At 27.1% G+C, this 17,601-nt stretch overlaps 2 protein-coding genes across 2 annotated transcripts in view; both read left to right on the plus strand.

Annotated features, from left to right (window-relative positions):
* Positions 1–17,601, plus strand: part of LOC100211966 (uncharacterized) — a 92,950-nt gene that overhangs the window by 21,509 nt on the left and 53,840 nt on the right. The window contains exons 2-3 of the mRNA XM_065805234.1: positions 16,087–16,140; positions 16,386–16,522. Coding sequence (XP_065661306.1) covers positions 16,386–16,522 — 137 coding nt within the window. The 5' untranslated portion in view covers positions 16,087–16,140. The remainder of the gene's footprint in view (positions 1–16,086; positions 16,141–16,385; positions 16,523–17,601) is intronic.
* On the plus strand, positions 946–3,831 carry LOC136085382 (uncharacterized). Its single transcript, XM_065806684.1, has 2 exons — positions 946–1,033; positions 2,243–3,831. The coding sequence occupies exons 1-2, from the start codon at positions 946–948 to the stop codon at positions 3,829–3,831; spliced, it is 1,677 nt and encodes a 558-aa protein (XP_065662756.1).

Raw genomic sequence — 17,601 nt, forward strand, 5'->3', positions numbered from 1 at the left:
AAAGTATGAATTATTAAATCTTTTAAATGAACTGAAGCTAAACTGTCATACTTTCAGAATAACATTTCAATTTTGCATCCCTGACCTCATTGTAAGCAGGGTAGATATTATATTCTTTCTCCAAGGCTCCGCTTGTAATCAATTTTTATGAAGCTTTTGTCAGGCTGGCATCAATTATTAAAGCCAGTGCTTTGTCTGTTTAATAATTACTTGCTTTATCTGAATTTGAAATATTTAAAACGTCCTTGGCAGCAATAACAATAGATTCATCTCTTAGTTTTTTACTAGCAGCAAAAAATAATACATTAGATGAATGAGATTCAAGTATACCAGATGTATACCATTTTTTAGTTTTAGAATAACTATCATCAAATGAATCTGGTTTTCGACCACGTCTACTTGCAGTTGATTCATTGTCTTTTACTGACAACTAAGTGTTCATTAAGCCAGTTCACACACTTCTATTCAAAAATTTTTACAGTATAGTTTGCAGATTTCCACTTTTTTTTATACAAGTTAACAAATCGTTGAACAGCATGCCTAAAATCAACGTCTTTAAATTCAGCAATTTTTGGCTGAATAAATTTCTTCATTAATATTTTGTTCTGAAATACTAAGATTGTTCTTTGTTTAATATATAATATATATGCCGCGTAGGGTACTAATTCTTGTTAGTAATTAAGCTACTACAAACGTAGTAATTAAAATTAAAAGTAATTTTATTACTGTTAGTGTCAGTAATTAAGTTACAAACAACTACCAAAAATATGTTGTTGCTATGCTATGCAAAGTAAGGTATCCATAGCAACAAAAAAAATTAACCTCATAAGAATTGCTTTTTTTTATTTAAAAGTAAATTTAACAGTAATTACAATCAAAAATGACACTATAAAACAAATTTTTGTTGTTGAAATACTCTAATATATTTTTTATTAGCTCTGTAAAATGAACAGTTTTGAGTCAGATCTTAAAGATCTCTTAGATTTTCAAAAAAGATTTACTGACAGACCACCTCGACAGGTAAAAACCAACAGTATTTTCTTAACAGTATGTTCTTAGATTTCAAATTGTTAATTAAAAAGTTTAATTCTTTAGTAAAAATGCAATGATATTATATATATAATGTATATATAATATCATTGCATTAATATATATATATAATATATGCAATGATATTATATATATATATATATATATATATATATATATATATATATATATATATATATATATATATATATATATATATATATATATATATATATATTTAAACAACTTTAAAAAGTATTCTACACAGTAGAGTGCTCAATGTTCTTAAAAGAACAGAGCAATTATATATTATATTAGTAGAAAATCACTTAACAAATTTTTTTTCCATTTAACACTGTGTTTCATCAACAAAGATTCATCAGAAATGCTGATGAATCTTTGTTGATGCATTTCTGATGAACCTTTGTTGACGAAACACAGTGTTAAATGGAAAAAAATTTTGTTAAGTGATTTTCTACTAATATAATATATATATATATATATATATATATATATATATATATATATATATATATATATATATATATATATATATATATATATATATATATGTATATATATTTGTTGAACGTCGTAATAGCATAAAATAAGTAATTTTTATAAAAAATAACACGATGTTTTTTATTCTTGACATGTTTTGTAAAATTTTATTTACATTTTCAAAAGATTATTTTACAATAATAAAAAACTCTGAAATATATATTAAAAAATAGAAGTCTTTACAGAGAAATATTAACGGACAAAAAATTATACATAATAAACCAATATATTTATTACAAAATAACTCGGTAAATAACCAATAAAAATAACCAACTGTCAAAAAATATATATATATACAAATAAACTGACAGTAAAATTCTCATTATTCATATAACAATGTTCTCATTATTCCGAAGTCTTTATAATAATTTATGTTTTCTTAGACAATTTTCAGATGGAGTGTATTTGTATACGTTGTTGTTAGCCAAATGGGAAAGTTCACTTTTAAGTTGAGGTTTTGAATCGTTGTTTTTCAGTTGATTATTAAGAAATTGCGAAATACAATCAAATTGAGCGAAAACATCCGTCTTTTTTATAAACGCTGGTGGCAATTTTACACGGCCAGACAAAGGAAATGGTATAATTGTTCTTAATAAAATTGATTATATAAATTCATTACATAATATTATAAGTAATAAGACTAAATTTAAAGAATTAAAAGAGGATCCAATTATAAAAAGAGAAATATCTTTACAAGGGTATCTTAGAAAACTTTATAAGCTTAAATGTTTTGAAAAAGACATTTACACTAAAATCTATCCTGTAGGATCTCAACCTGCAAGAATTTACGCGTTACCTAAGATGCACAAAGTTAGTAAAAATAGTTCTCTTCCAACATTTCGACCTATCATTTCAACAATCGGAACATATAACTACAACCTTGCCAAACATCTCTCTCATTTATTGTCTCCATATATACCTAAACAATTTTGCACTTTAGACTCATTTTCTTTTGTTGAAGAATTAAAACAAATTAATGTAACTAATAAATTTATTGTTTCATATGATGTTGAAAGTTTGTTCACGAATATTTCTCTTAAAGAAACCATCAACATTGCAACTGATTTATTTTTTAAAGATAAAACTAACTCAAAACGTTTTTCAAAAGTTCAATTTAAAAAATTACTTCAGATTTCCACATCCGGTTCACATTTTCTATTTGGCGGTAAATACTACGATCAAACAGATGGCGTTGCTATGGGTTCTCCTTTAGCGCCCATCTTAGTTAATATTTTCGTCGGTTATCATGAACAAACATGGGTCAATAACTGCTCTTTTACAGCACCATTTTTTTATAAACGGTATGTCGATGACATAATTGCTATTTTTAATTCTGAATATGAAGCTCAAGAATTTTTCAAACACCTCAACATAAAAATCATAAATAATATAAACAACAATAAACAACATAAAAATCTGAAATTTACTATGGAAAAAGAACAAGATAACCAGATTGCTTTTTTAGATGTATTTATTAAAAAATCCAACTCGTTTACGACTTCAGTTTATCACAAAAAAACGTATACAGGTCTTTTACAAAATTTTTTTAGTTTTATTCCCTCTTGCAACAAATTTGGACTTGTTCGGTGTTTGATTGATCGTACATTTAAAATTAATAATTCTTGGTTTGATTTTGATAAAGATATTAAGAATCTATCATTAGTTTTACAAAATAATAAATTTCCACAAAAAATTATTGACTATGAAATTAAATCCTATATTGATAAGAAAATGAACCCATCTGTGTCTAACATTGTTAATAGCTTAAATATAAGATACTTTAAGCTTCCATACATTGGAATGTACTCTAATTACACTAAAAGGAAAATTTCAAAAATTGTTCATAAATATTGCAAGGATATTCTAATAAAACTAATTTTCACTACTAATAAAATACAAGATTGTTTTTGCTTAAAAGAGTCACTTCTTAAACTGCTTAAATCTCATGTTGTCTATAAATTTTCTTGCGCTGGCTGTAATGCCAGTTATATTGGAGAAACCTCCAGACACTTGGCAACTAGAATAAATGAGCACCTTAAAAGTGATAAACAATCTCATATATTTAAACACTTAAATTTATCTCTTAATTGCAAAAGTTTGGCTAACTGTGATTCTTTTGAGATTTTGGATAATGCCCCAAACAAACACAAATTAAAGATAAAAGAAGCCCTCCACATTAAATGGGAAAGTCCCTCACTTAATAAACAAGCTTTACATTATACTATAAACTTATCTATTTAATTTTACTGTCAGTTTATTTGTATAAATATATATATATTTTTTGACAGTTGGTTATTTTTATTGGTTATTTACCGAGTTATTTTGTAATAAATATATTGGTTTATTATGTATCATTTTTTGTCCGTTAATATTTCTCTGTAAAGACTTCTATTTTTTAATATATATTTCAGAGTTTTTTATTATTGTAAGATAATCTTTTGAAAATATAAATAAAATTTTACAAAACATGTCAAGAATAAACATCGTGTTATTTTTAAAAATAATATATATATATATATATATATATATATATATATATATATATATATATATATATATATATATATATATATATATATATTTAAACAACTTTAAAAAGTATTCTACACAATAGTTCTTAAAAGAACAGAGCAATTATATTAGTAGTAGAAAATCACTTAACACTGTTAAGTGATTTTCTACTACTAATATATATATATATATATATATATATATATATATATATATATATATATATATATATATATATATATATATATATATATATATATATATATATATATATTTAAACATAAAATAGTTTCAAGAACGCAAGTTTCAAGAGAATATCTCTGAATCTGTCTTTCGTGAGCGGTACCGAATCCCTGTTTCAATTTAGGATAGCCTTGAAGAAATGCTCAAAGATGACCACAGCCATCGAGTAGTTTATGCAGTCCTGGAAAGTTTGTTTTGTCCAGGGAGTTCTACACTGTGGCACAGATTCCAAGTGTGTGTGATTGCATTGATGGTTGTCACATACCAATTATCCCTGCATCAAAAGATGAAGATGCATTCTTTATTCGCCACCAGTTCTATTCCTTGAATATTCTTTGCGTTTGTGGCCTAGATTTGTTTATTTATTACGTTAACGCTTTGAGCGATGGCATGATTCTAGGGTAGGTTTTAGTTTTACTAAATTTGTAATTAATTAATTTGAGCTAATTCATTAATTATCTAATTAACAATATTTAACAAACAGTTATTTAAATAACCATATTTTAAAAAACATCTAAGTAAAAAACTAGTGTAGCATATTAAGTCATATTTAGACTTTCATCTTAATCTGGTCTGTCAAAATATCAAAAAATATTTTGTTATAAAAAAATTAAGAAACAAATGTATACTCTCCTAATATATTATATAATCTGCATTGCCTATTCACCTTTAGAATTTTTGAGTACAATAACAACTAGCTAGTCTGAAAAATTTAAAGGTGTTACGTGAATCAACACTTTGGGACGCTTTTGAAGTTCGAGGTGAGCAAATTTTTACAGGAGCAGTTATCTTAGGTAACCAAAGCTATCCCTGTAATAATTAGCTCATCAAACCTTACAGCGACAACCAAACAGCTTCCAAGCGTTGTTTCAATGATGCACATCGAAAAACTAGAAATGTGATCGAGCGATGTTTTGGGATTTTGAAACACTGGTTTTACTCTCTACAAATTTCAATTCAATTATAATATGTGCTTGCATGATTCACAACATGTGCATTAAAGTATAAGATGAGGGAGAATATCTTCCATTAACACCTTCCACAGCCTTTCGCTTTCGAGTTAGAGACGACACTAATAGATGAAATTTAAAAATCGCACGCCGTGATCAAATTTTGCAGTTGTTCAACTTATGTAAATTAAAAAAAGTATTTTAGTGAATCTAAAATTTTGTATTTTTTCCTAGTTTATTATATTCTGCTTTGTTCAAATTTTATATAGTTTGTTTAAATCGAATAAAAACTTTTGTATTTACTTATATTGTACTGTTTAGATAAATGAGATATGCCGGAATTAAGGGATGTTGAAATTTGCTTAATTTTTACCTGACACTAATGATAGTAACTTATATTGAAATAAATATAAAATATTCTCCAATCATCAACTCATTAGCAGCTCTGAAATTTGGCAGATTTATTTAATGTTAAGTTAACACATAGAATTTTATACCTAATATAAAAAAAATTTCAAGCAATTTTGTCGCGACAATTAAACTTTCATACAAAGAATACGTTTCTATACTTGGTATTTTTTTAAAAAATAAATATATTTTATCTATGGTTCTGACTGACAAAGATTGTTTGGCTCGAATGTTTCAACATTTTGAGGCGTTACAGACTGGGTCAGAGCCTGGAGAAGTTGTTGCTCAAGAACAATTTTTTTCATTTTGGCCTTAAATCGAATTTATGGCATTTAACCCTGTGCGCAGTGTCTTCTTTTAGCATGTCCAGCTCCTGCTTTATCTTAGCTTTCTTTAATGCACCGCACTTATTATCCGAAAAGATGTTAGTTGATAATGATGTCGATCGTTTTGTAGAAAATTTTATTGATAGGTGTAACCAAAAAGTGGAGACTTTAATGTTTCATGGCGTTTAAAATTTCAAATAAATTAATTTTTGATTGCTTTTGGTAGTATCAATTAATGTTAAGTATTTTAAAAATCACAAAGTTACACTAATATTTAGTGACTACATGACAAAAACTAGCTAAATTAATATTTGGGTTCATACGAATAAAGAGTAATACATAGTTATGATAGAAGTTTAACAATTCTTATAAAATAAACTTCTTACAGAATTAATAGAGCTAGTCGAGATAATTGGTATATTCTGGGGAACTGATCTTGCAGCAAAAGACTTTAGAACTGTTTCGACAGACATTTTAGTGACGGATTTAGGCTAGGGACTTGATTAAATGGCAAAACAATGTCAGAATTTGATGTATTTGATTCTTGCCCAATTGAGGGGAAATATCTATAAATTAGAGAACTTGTTTAAAATTTAAATGAATGCACTACAAATTTAATTTTACACAGATTGCAATTATCAACCACAGCACATTTATTACATAATTTAAACATCAATGTAATTTTTATTTAGAATATTTTTATCAATAACAGTTTCAACTAATTAAAATAAATTTTTTAAATTCTATAATAAACTTATGCGAAAATTAATTTTCTAATAGCAATGCAAAACTAACCGAGTCTGGGATGTCTACAAAGTCATTTGAAGTAATGTCTTCATTTAGATTGGCATCTCCGGTGAGTTTATTCGTCGGAACCTTCTTTCCAACTTGACTGGGAGAATATGCGCTGATTCTTTTCCGATGATGTCCATCACAGTGCATTCATAATCAGAAAGTTAGCTACCTTCATCACCAGATTTCTTAAGTTTCTTGAACTTATCCACGATTGATCTCCTCAGGTTTTGCCACTCAGTTGTCCGAATATGCTCAACAGTGACAGTGGAAGAAAGACCATGAGCTACTAGATGTTTTCTAACCTCTTGCCATTTTTCTTTTCGATCTTGATTGCTACAAGTCGGAGAGAGAGAACCAATCATTTTCTCTTTGTTTTGAAAAATGAAATTAGCCATAACAGTTTTCTGTTCTTTTGTTAGCATTTGCATAAAAATATTATTTTTCCTATTAATTTTTTTGTTTTGTTTTCATGTAATTATTGTATAGAAAACAATCTCCTTTTTATAGAATTACAAGATAGATAAATTATGCTTTTGGTTTTTTAGAATTAATTTTAAAATTATTCAACAAGGAAGAATTTATGCAACAAAGAAGTCAAGCCATAATTAAAACCAAGATATATTTTAAAATTTAAAAGTAACAATTATAATTAAAAATGACATTACAAAGCAAATTACTCAGTAGCTATCCTTTTTCTTAACGGGTCTAAGAGTAAGTATAATTATTGTTCCAAACATACAGAACCCGAAGAATGAGAACAGCATGCCATTCATTCCATCCACTAATTTTAATTATGTTCCGGTAGCCCCCGACGCTGCCATTGTATTATTATTATTTATCCTAAGGTTTTTATCTTATTTATCTGTAGGATAAATAAAACTATAATTTTCAAATTATTTAAGAATTTATAAAAATAAATTTGTAGAAAAAACAAAAACATTTAAATGTTTTTATCATTAAACAAATCATGCAAATTTTTTAGAAAAATTAGTTATGAAAATAGGTCATTGATTTTTTAGAAGTTTCCTTTTTCAATTTATAAGTGCCATTAAAGCGGTATCTAGTTATAAAGTTTCTTTTTAAAATTAAATTAGCGCGCAATTTCAAATTGCTTTTTGTGAGATTTATTTTTAGATTTTACAAAAAAACGCTAACTACATAAAAACTCCCTAAATAACGTCAATATTTAATTAACCCCTCCCCCCCCCCCCCTTCTTAAGAAAAAAAAATTAATTTTAAGTAGTAGTTACATTAGTAGTTTACAACTTCAAGAAAAATTTTTTAGTGTTGTTGAATGTGGTTCTTTAATATGGCTTGCGAAGCAATATAAACGTGACAGATTTTACAGATCCGTTCAAACAATGCCAACTGAATAGATGGAAAATATATATCATATGGAAGAATTTTGAAAGCTGATCGAGGTAGTATATTTTCAACTTTGATAGACTGACTACAGAAAAGAGATGGAAATTTATGTAAGTTTATATCAGATATATCTGGTGCTTTAAGACCCTCATTAGGTTGACAGACTGGAATTGGTGGGGGGATAAATCTATTAGCAATAATTTCAAAATACGAGCTTCTAATCGGTTGGCAACAAGTTAAATCACAGCATTTGATAATTTGTAGAAAATAGTGACTTGTTCTTACATGGTTTTGGAACCAGACTTGATCTTTGATTATTAAATTTTCAACTTCAAGCTCAGACTTTTCAGGCACAATTTACTCTGCCACTGTTTGAAAATTATCTATACTTACTTGCTTCCATACTTCTGACAATGTTTGCCCAGCATATTTGAAGTTTAATTTTTTCAATTCTTCGTCAACTGTTCTACCTTGTGTGTAAAGGTGGCTTCCAAAATGTTCATGCGGCAAAATTATCCGGACAGTTCTCAACTAAGAGGAGCCATTCGTCTTTCTACTTGATTAAACGCACTTTACCAGGCGCATTTGTTGCTACAAACATTGCATCAATGTTTTGCTTTACAAAATGATGGACAGCAACATCAATAACTTTTCGGTACCTTGGATTTTCATCAGGTCCACCATCCACAGACATAATAAGAATCGGTTTGATCAACTTGCTGCTTGGATCTTTTGTAACAATGTCAAACTCCTCCAATTCAAGAAGCCTTTCATAATCTAGTCCATGACTATAAGCTGATGTTGAGCAATGCTTGCATGATCTGATGGCTATGTAAGTTGGGCCTGAATATGATACAGCTTCCGGTTTACCTAAACCGTCTTTTTAGATTTCAATGCCAACATAAACAGATGGGATGAGTTTGTGTCTAGATGCTACAACCCAGTTGTGATCAGGCAACGCGGTATTCGACGCGCATTAAAAGTGGAGCTTGCTTGTTAGCTGCTGTCAATCCTATGGGGACTCTGGCTTTGTCATATTGACTGATGAAGCATACTTCTTTAGATCCCAACAAAGAAGCCATTTACTCAAGGTGATATAAAGTAGCTGTACAAAATCAACCATCAATATGTTTTGAGTGTAAATCATTTTGTGCTCGAATTAATTTCACTAGTACAGTTGTTTGCCTTCCGATGATAAACTTAGTTTTGGCAGGAGCAGAGTATAAACAGCACTTCTACTTATTTAAAAACCGTTAATATTTAACTGTTCTGTCAATTCATCAAGATTTCTAACACTACGATACACATCACTTTGTCTTTTTTCATGAGCAGCAGACCCATACAATGCAATGTTAACGATGATTTTTAAAAGTAGCGGCTGATCTTCTTCAATTGTTGATCGCCCAGCTGTCTGTCGGATCTTTAATTTACTGCTGATGTCAGGATTTTTAGCACAAATCTCCGCTAAAGTTTCTTTTTTCGTTTTTCGAAATATCTTTTGCTTTTCTTGTTCATATTTTTTTCTTTTGAGTTTTTTTCAAGCTCATCGACTTTAGATTTCTTTTCTTTTAGTTCCTTTTCTTGATCTGAACTTATAACACCACATTCTTTTCGTTTATACAAGCATAGATGATTATCTGACTCTGTAATTCATCTTGTGCTTTTGTTTTGTATTTTACAAACTTTTCATTACAAGTAGAACTAGATGGACCAGCTTCAAAATCGATTTCTATATAATCTTGTTGAATGCTTTGTGTTTGTTGTTTCACAAGTCAAAACATTTTTACATTTGTTACTACTTTTTTAGGAAAGACACTTCCAGTCTTCATTGAATGACCTGCCCAAAAGGTTAACAATGTTGCCTTATTTTTCTGTGCTAAGGCGGTATAACTATTCAACAACAAATCTATTTTTTTTGGCAAATCCTCCTCTTTTTTCAATTTATTCCAAATTTCAGTAACCTCTCTTTGACAGGCTTGCTTACGCTTGTTGGGAAACGCCATTATATATGCTTCATACAACGACTTGCGAAAGTTTGGTTTGTCCATTGTAAATCTAAAAAAAGTATAATAATTCAAAAATTGATTTAGATTTGATTTAATTTATATCTAAATCAATTGGTAATAAATTTGTTATTTAACACAAAAAAACATATAGACCTAGGCCTGTTGAACAATTATTCAATGGTTCTGAACATTCTAGACATGTAATGTATTAATAAGATATTAATAAGATATATAAGACTGTCGAAAATCGTAAAAATGCTTGCCCATGTACCCGTCTAACGAATGGGCGGTAATCGGCAAAAAATAAACTTTATATAAAAGTCGTACCTAGAAAAAAAACCATATAAATTAAATGGGAATTTTTTTTTTTTTTCAGACAACTTTTATATAAAAATTATTTTTTTCCCAAATTTTCATTAATATTAACAGCCGACATGTTAGTTTTTCTCAACCGTAATTGGGACTTAGATTTTAATGATGTTATTGGTTTAAAGTTGTTCTTCTTTACTTACATCAAAACTTTATTTTATTATATTTATATTTGTTTTAAGTTTTCTTATTCGCAAGTCCCAAATACGGTTGAGAAAAACTAACATGTCAACTGGTAATGTTAATGAAAATGTGTTTGTTTTTTCGAAATATAAAATACCTTTTTAAGAAGAATTTTAAACCTTTGATATATAATTTGCATAAACTAAAACTTGGATTTCTTTGATTGACCTTTCAGATAATTATGTTTTGCATCTTCCAGGTTTTAAGAGAAATTGGTCAAGAGACTAGCTAATAAACGAATCGGAGGAGTTCTGATTTATGTAAAGGAAAACATTGTAGTTAACGTAAAGAATAATAAGTTGGTTTTAAAACTTTCAGAGCGTTATGTACGATGTTTTCAAAAATTCTTATTATGATAAAGAAATCGTAACTATTGGAATTTTTTACAAGATCTTCAAAAACCTCTTTCACATTATGTAAAGAAACTACGCTACAAACGCAGCCTAATTTTTTGTTTTGGCAGCAATAGAATTAAAAAAATAAAAAATTATTGACGTCAACTTTGCTTGACCTCCCCCCCTCCCCTTTTCAACAAATGGCAAAAAAGTTCAGACCCCCTCCCCCTATTTTGTTGACGTAATTAATGAACAGCCCCTAACCAGTTTATATTTATAAAAAAATAAATATATTGCTTTACATTGTTTATACAAATAGAACTTCTAGTAGAAATAACTTTGTATAGATATATTAAGCAATGATTTTTTTTTAGCTAAATTGGAAAATTTTATTCAGTAGTAACAATCATCGATTGTAATAAAAATTTAGAAAGCGACTGCACGTTAAGTAAAAAAATACAAAAAACATTAATTTCACCTTATAAAGAATGGAAATCATAAATTTCGACAAGCCTAAATCTTGACTAAAGAACTAAAGAGATAAAATGATTCAGAGTCTTCAAGTTCTAAATTTCAAGAATCAGGTTGTTTTTTTTAATTTAGCTTATATATGCAAGCTTTTTAATAATTTTTCAAAACTGGTGTTATTTAATATTCTTAACTAAATACTTCAACGTAAGTCTATATAAAAGATTGGAGTGTGCAACCTTTTGTATTTGTTTTTTAACAAGAATTTTAGAATGATAAGTGCAATATATCACAATTGTTTGCACATTAGAGAAGCAAGTCACAGCGCAAAAATTTTCTAAATGTTTGTTCATCTGTTTTTATTTTAAATTTTAGTTTAAAAATGTGTATATTTTTAACAAGTTAATAAATAATACACAAAACATTTTTTCAACAAGTTAAAAAATACTTTCAGAGAAGCTGCAGTTTATTGTTATGATGGACAGCCATCAAGTTTTAAACCTACTAGTGGAACACGTATGTTTATAAATGTCTTTTTACTTACAGTGGATATCCTGGAGGAAATAAAATGCGTTTGAAGATTCATTATTTTTTTTAATGATAAAATAAATAATATAACAAGGTTTGACAAAAGTGAAATAATTTTAAATAATAAAGTAAAGTTTTATTTGTTATTACATTCTTGCTTACATTTATGTATAAAAATTTCCTAAATAAAGTAATATGCGATCAAAGTAAATATATTCTATGATTTTTTCAGCTCTTTTTCAGCTTCTGCCAATAATATTTTGAATAAAACTATGTCAAGATGTGTTATAGCATTGTATAAGAGAGCTGAAACTTATGGAAAGAAATCATTTACAAAAAACTTTATTGTGAAGAGTAATTATAAGTAATTTTTAAATAAACGCGGTGTGTCGTTTATATTGTTCCTTTTATATACTGTGTGAAATTTTACATTTCTTTTTTCTCATTATTGTTAACATTTTGCTTCATTTTTTTACATGCAATGCATGAAAAATTTATATGGAATTTTTCTTTATAGGAACATTAGTGTCATACAGCAAAGAACGATTTGGTCGATAAGTTAATAGGCGATCGTTTGAAGAGAGAGCTCTAATAGAATGACATAAAAATTCTTTTATTATGTTTTTGTATGCAAAATGTTTAAAATTTTTGTTATTTATCCGGATCTAGGCTGTTAGACCAAAGTTTTTATTTGTAAAAAGGTTTTATTTTCTGTATAACATAAATTATTTACTTAAATAACTTATACGTAAAAAAAGGTTTTTAGAAACAATGTTAAAAACGATAAAACGTTTCATTTAGATTTAATAAAAACCAATAAAAAACGTTTTTAGAAAAATGTCCGTTCACCGCTTCATATGGACGTTCAAAAAACCATTAAACCATTAAAAAACTTTTGTGTAGAACCCTTAAAAAACGTTCACAAAACGTTTGTAAAAAAAAGTGCGGTCATCGTTTCATATGGACGTTTAAAAAACCAATAAAAAACGCTTTTACGAGACCATTAAAAAACGTTTGCAAAACGTTCTTGTGCCCACTGGGAACTGTCTAACATTGTATAAAAAGCTACCGTATTTATAAAAACAAGTAACTTATTAATTTTATCGTTATTGTTTTTATTATTGTTAATATATTGTTATATGTTGTTAACGTTATACTTATTGATGTTATTATTTTTTTTTTTTTATATTGTGATTCTTATGTCTATTATTATAAATATTATTTTTATTATTACAACCATTATTATTTTAATCATTTTCATTAGGTGTATACTTGATGTTAGTAAAATTTCTATTTGTAAACAACCTTGAAATGTAACCACTAACTATTTCAGAAATATATTGATTGATTAATTTTTATTACTTATACAACATAATATAAACAAAAAGTTATTTTTTGGTATTGATCCAGGTATAAGTTTTTAAACCATCTAAGATTATAAAAATTATACCCAAATTTTCTTGTTTTTAGATAAGATTCAAGCACAATGTACAGACTGATATATAATTTTATGATAACTTAAGTTATAATTTAATCCATCTCAATTAGTCAAAATTCAGAAAAATAAAGAGTTTAACTCTTTTATTTAGCTTACATTTCAAATAAATATACTTTGAATAGATAGTGTGCAATTATATCCATAGACATTTATCTAATCAAAACTAAATTATACAGCCGATAAATTGTTTGCACATATATGGCATGTTTGTTATATGTGCAAACATATCACATATATGTTTGTCTAAGTTTGTGCATGCCATATTTTATATGACATACGCAAACCATAAAAAAACTCGAGCAGCCGTAGCGCAGTGTTAGCGCGCTTGCCTCATAATCTAGAGATCCATGGTTCAACACCACCTCTGGGCAAGTTTAACAACATCATTAAAGAAGGAGACGTGAACTTCCTTTCACATGCTCTTCCGCGGTGCTCTGCAACAAGACTGTAACAACTTCTTGGTGCACTTAAAATAGTTGATAAAAAAAAAACTCTGTTACTACATTTATTAATTTCGGTTTATACAATCCGCCTATTGTACAGGTACTATTGGCACTAGTACAGTGAAAAACTTAAATATTTTAAGAAAACATCCTGTGTTTCCAAAATAGTTATATATTGACTATGTAAGGAACCCTTACGATAATATCCGCGCCTAATATCAGGTGAAACTTTTAAACTGTTGTTCACACTTGTTAACAAACCAACTTAAAAGTTTCATTTTTAATACAATCGGACATACAGGGGAATGTCTTTGCGCACAAAAAAACCCACTTATACGATTCGTATTAATGGATTTGTTTTGTTAAACATTAAATTGTTTATTTTCAAAACCAATCCTCTTATTGCACAGTTCATGGCATTCTTCTACAAAATTATTCTGGTATAAACAACTTTAACAACATTAACTTTAACTTTAACAAGTTGAACTTGAATAAGTTAGACACCTCTTAAATAAACACCCCTCTATATATCAAAATCTTAAATAAGCTCGCTCGGCGCTTCATTGATCATATGTACGTTATTATTAAAAAGCAACCACTTATTTGATCATTAAATTACCACTCAGGTTTTTTTTTAATAAATTATTATATTTTAGTTATAAATGAATTAAATTTTAGATTCAAAGTTTATTTTTTTTTATATACTTTTTTATATGTTAGTATTTCATATTTATATATGTTAGTAAAATGGCACGATTTTTTAATAACACTAGAGATCGCGCTGTTGCTGATTACAGTGGAAAGGGTAGTGAAGAGGACAGTAATAAGAAACCTCAACTTTGTTATATTATTAATATTGTGTAATATCAATAACAAATTATAATGTTAGTTTTTTATTACTTAAATGCTAAAAATAGAAATTAACAAACAAATACGCTTTAATACTCAGTAGTAAAGTGTGGCTTATTTTTCGCGGATATCATCGTAAGGGTCCCTTAAGCGCTTGCCTTAAGATTTTCTTAAGGCGGGGTGCTCCCTAATTTTTTTATACATAAAATACTCGTGCAAGTGATTTCTTATTTCAAATATATAAGTTTGAATTTGTGAATTGCGATGCCAAGCGTTTAAATCAAGTTAATTTTTTTATCATGGAAAATGCTCTAATATTAAGAGTACTTGATAGAATAAAAGTTAAGAGTTCTATAAAGACTCTTCTAAAAACGCTCTTCAGTGGTCTTCTAAAAGAGCTCTCGGAGTACTGTCCTGTAGTAGACCTCTTCGAAGAGCTCTTGGTCGAGCTCTAGGAAAACCAAATAAAAAGCTCTTTCCATAGCTCAATTTTCTCAGTGGGGAGGAGCGTTTTAACTAGTTCAGAGGGGAACTTTAACTAATTCGATCAGGGTTGCTTATAAAGTTGAACTTAAAAAGAGGGAAGCTTAGATATAAATAGAAGGTGGCACTGATTCACTTACTTGAAAATTTACGGTATGTAAAATTTAAATGGATATGATAAACTTTTGAAACGAAACAGCTTTTTTACGTTTTTTTAGACGTAAAAAAGTGGTTTATTTTTATGAGCGTTTAAAAGACATTTTTAAGGTAATTAACACGTTATTACAAGTTGACAATGTTTAATCTCAACGTCTATCATAACGTCTTATGATTTTTAACGGTATTTAAAAAAATCTTATAATCTAACGTCGTATAACATAATTTTAGACGGTATTAAAGACATCTTGGTTTGGCTAAAAAACCTAAAAAAATAAAAAAGAGGAAAGAAAAAATAGCTTATTGCTATAATAAAATTAAGAAGCTTATTGCTATAATCCTCTCCAGTATGTAATATAGTTTAATGACATGGTAATGAAAATATGCTTTCATTAACTATAGTTATTAAAATTAACCATTACTTTTATCAAGTTGATAAAAAGTTGCAATATATCGCCATTACTAGCAATTGTAATAGAACTAATATTATTTCATTTTAAAATCTTCTTATAATTTTTATCTATTTAATTATCCTAAATTTGTGTTAAAATATCATATTTTCTTTTTTTGTTCTATTGAGTTTTTAATTCAAGTTGGAAAAAGTATTCCATGCAAATTCCTTTAAATTTAAAAGGTATTTTTATAATATGTTTGATTTTGCATTGAATTGTATTATATCCATTTTATTGATTATGCAAATTTTCAATATTTTCAATAAAAAATGCATAATTTATTCGTTTTAATATAATATGAAAATTATTTTATCTTTATCATTTTATAAAATATAAAAATAGTATAAAAAAAAATAAAGTAAGATTAATTTTAAATTTTTTCAATGTGTTTTTAATTGTTTCCTTAACAGCTTTTTTTAAATAACAGATGAGGCAAAATCCAGTTAATTTAGAAGACCTTAATCAAATTGCTAATGAGCGACTAGATTTTAATGCAAAGAATTATTATCAGTCAGGTGCTGATGGCGAACAAACACTACATGAAAACTGTAATAGTTTTGATAGGTATGTATTGATGAAGTATGGAATATTATAATACCAACTAACTAAAGAAATAGTTACAGATTATTATACATATGGATAAAACTTGGGTAAATCTCTTAAATAATTGTTAAAGTATAATATAATAGAATAATAGCAAATAAATGTAAATCTCAAATTGATTGTTCTTTTTTTACTTAAATTGTGGTTACTTGCAGCTTTGTTGGAAGTTTTTTTTAGAGTTTGTGATCATTTGTTACAAATAAAACAGAAGTTTGTTATTAAAATTAAATTTGAAGATTTACAATCTAGAAACAAAGGTTTTATTAGCTGAGAGAATTAATAAGTTCCTTTAATTTTGCTGTTGCACATGCACCACTTTTTGTATTGTCATATGGGTCATTCTATGCCAAATGGACCCAAACTTAGGGATTTCAACATGGACCACCTCAGATTTTGATTAAACTTGATGGGTTGGTTTATATCAATAAGAAAAATAATTCCTAAAAATTTTAGCATAAAACCTTTTGTGGTTCATGAGATATGGTCATTTAAAATTTCTGATTTTTCCAAAAATAAAAACTTAAGTAGCAAAAAAATATAAATTTTTTAATAGACTTTATTACAGTGGTTTCAGAAAAAAAAGTGGGTACTCATGGCGAAGTTTCAAAGTCGGAACAATCAAATTTGTACATAATGCATTAAAAACACAAACAGCAAAAAAGATTTATTCATGTATTATATTTATATGTTGTAATTGAAAAAAAAGAGTAATAATAACAATAAAAATAATGATATCATTAAAAATATATATATATATATATATATATATATATATATATATATATATATATATATTATACATATATATATATATATATATATATATATATATATATATATATATATATATAAATATATGTATATATATATATATATATATATATATACATTTATACATATATATATATATATATATATATATATATATATATATATATATATATATATATATATATATATATATATATATATATATATATACACAAACTAATACACATGCATACATAGATACACCCATACATAGATACATACATACTAAT

The sequence above is a fragment of the Hydra vulgaris genome, chromosome 09 (genome assembly GCF_038396675.1).
Source record: "Hydra vulgaris chromosome 09, alternate assembly HydraT2T_AEP".
NCBI classification, from domain to species: Eukaryota; Metazoa; Cnidaria; class Hydrozoa; order Anthoathecata; family Hydridae; genus Hydra; species Hydra vulgaris.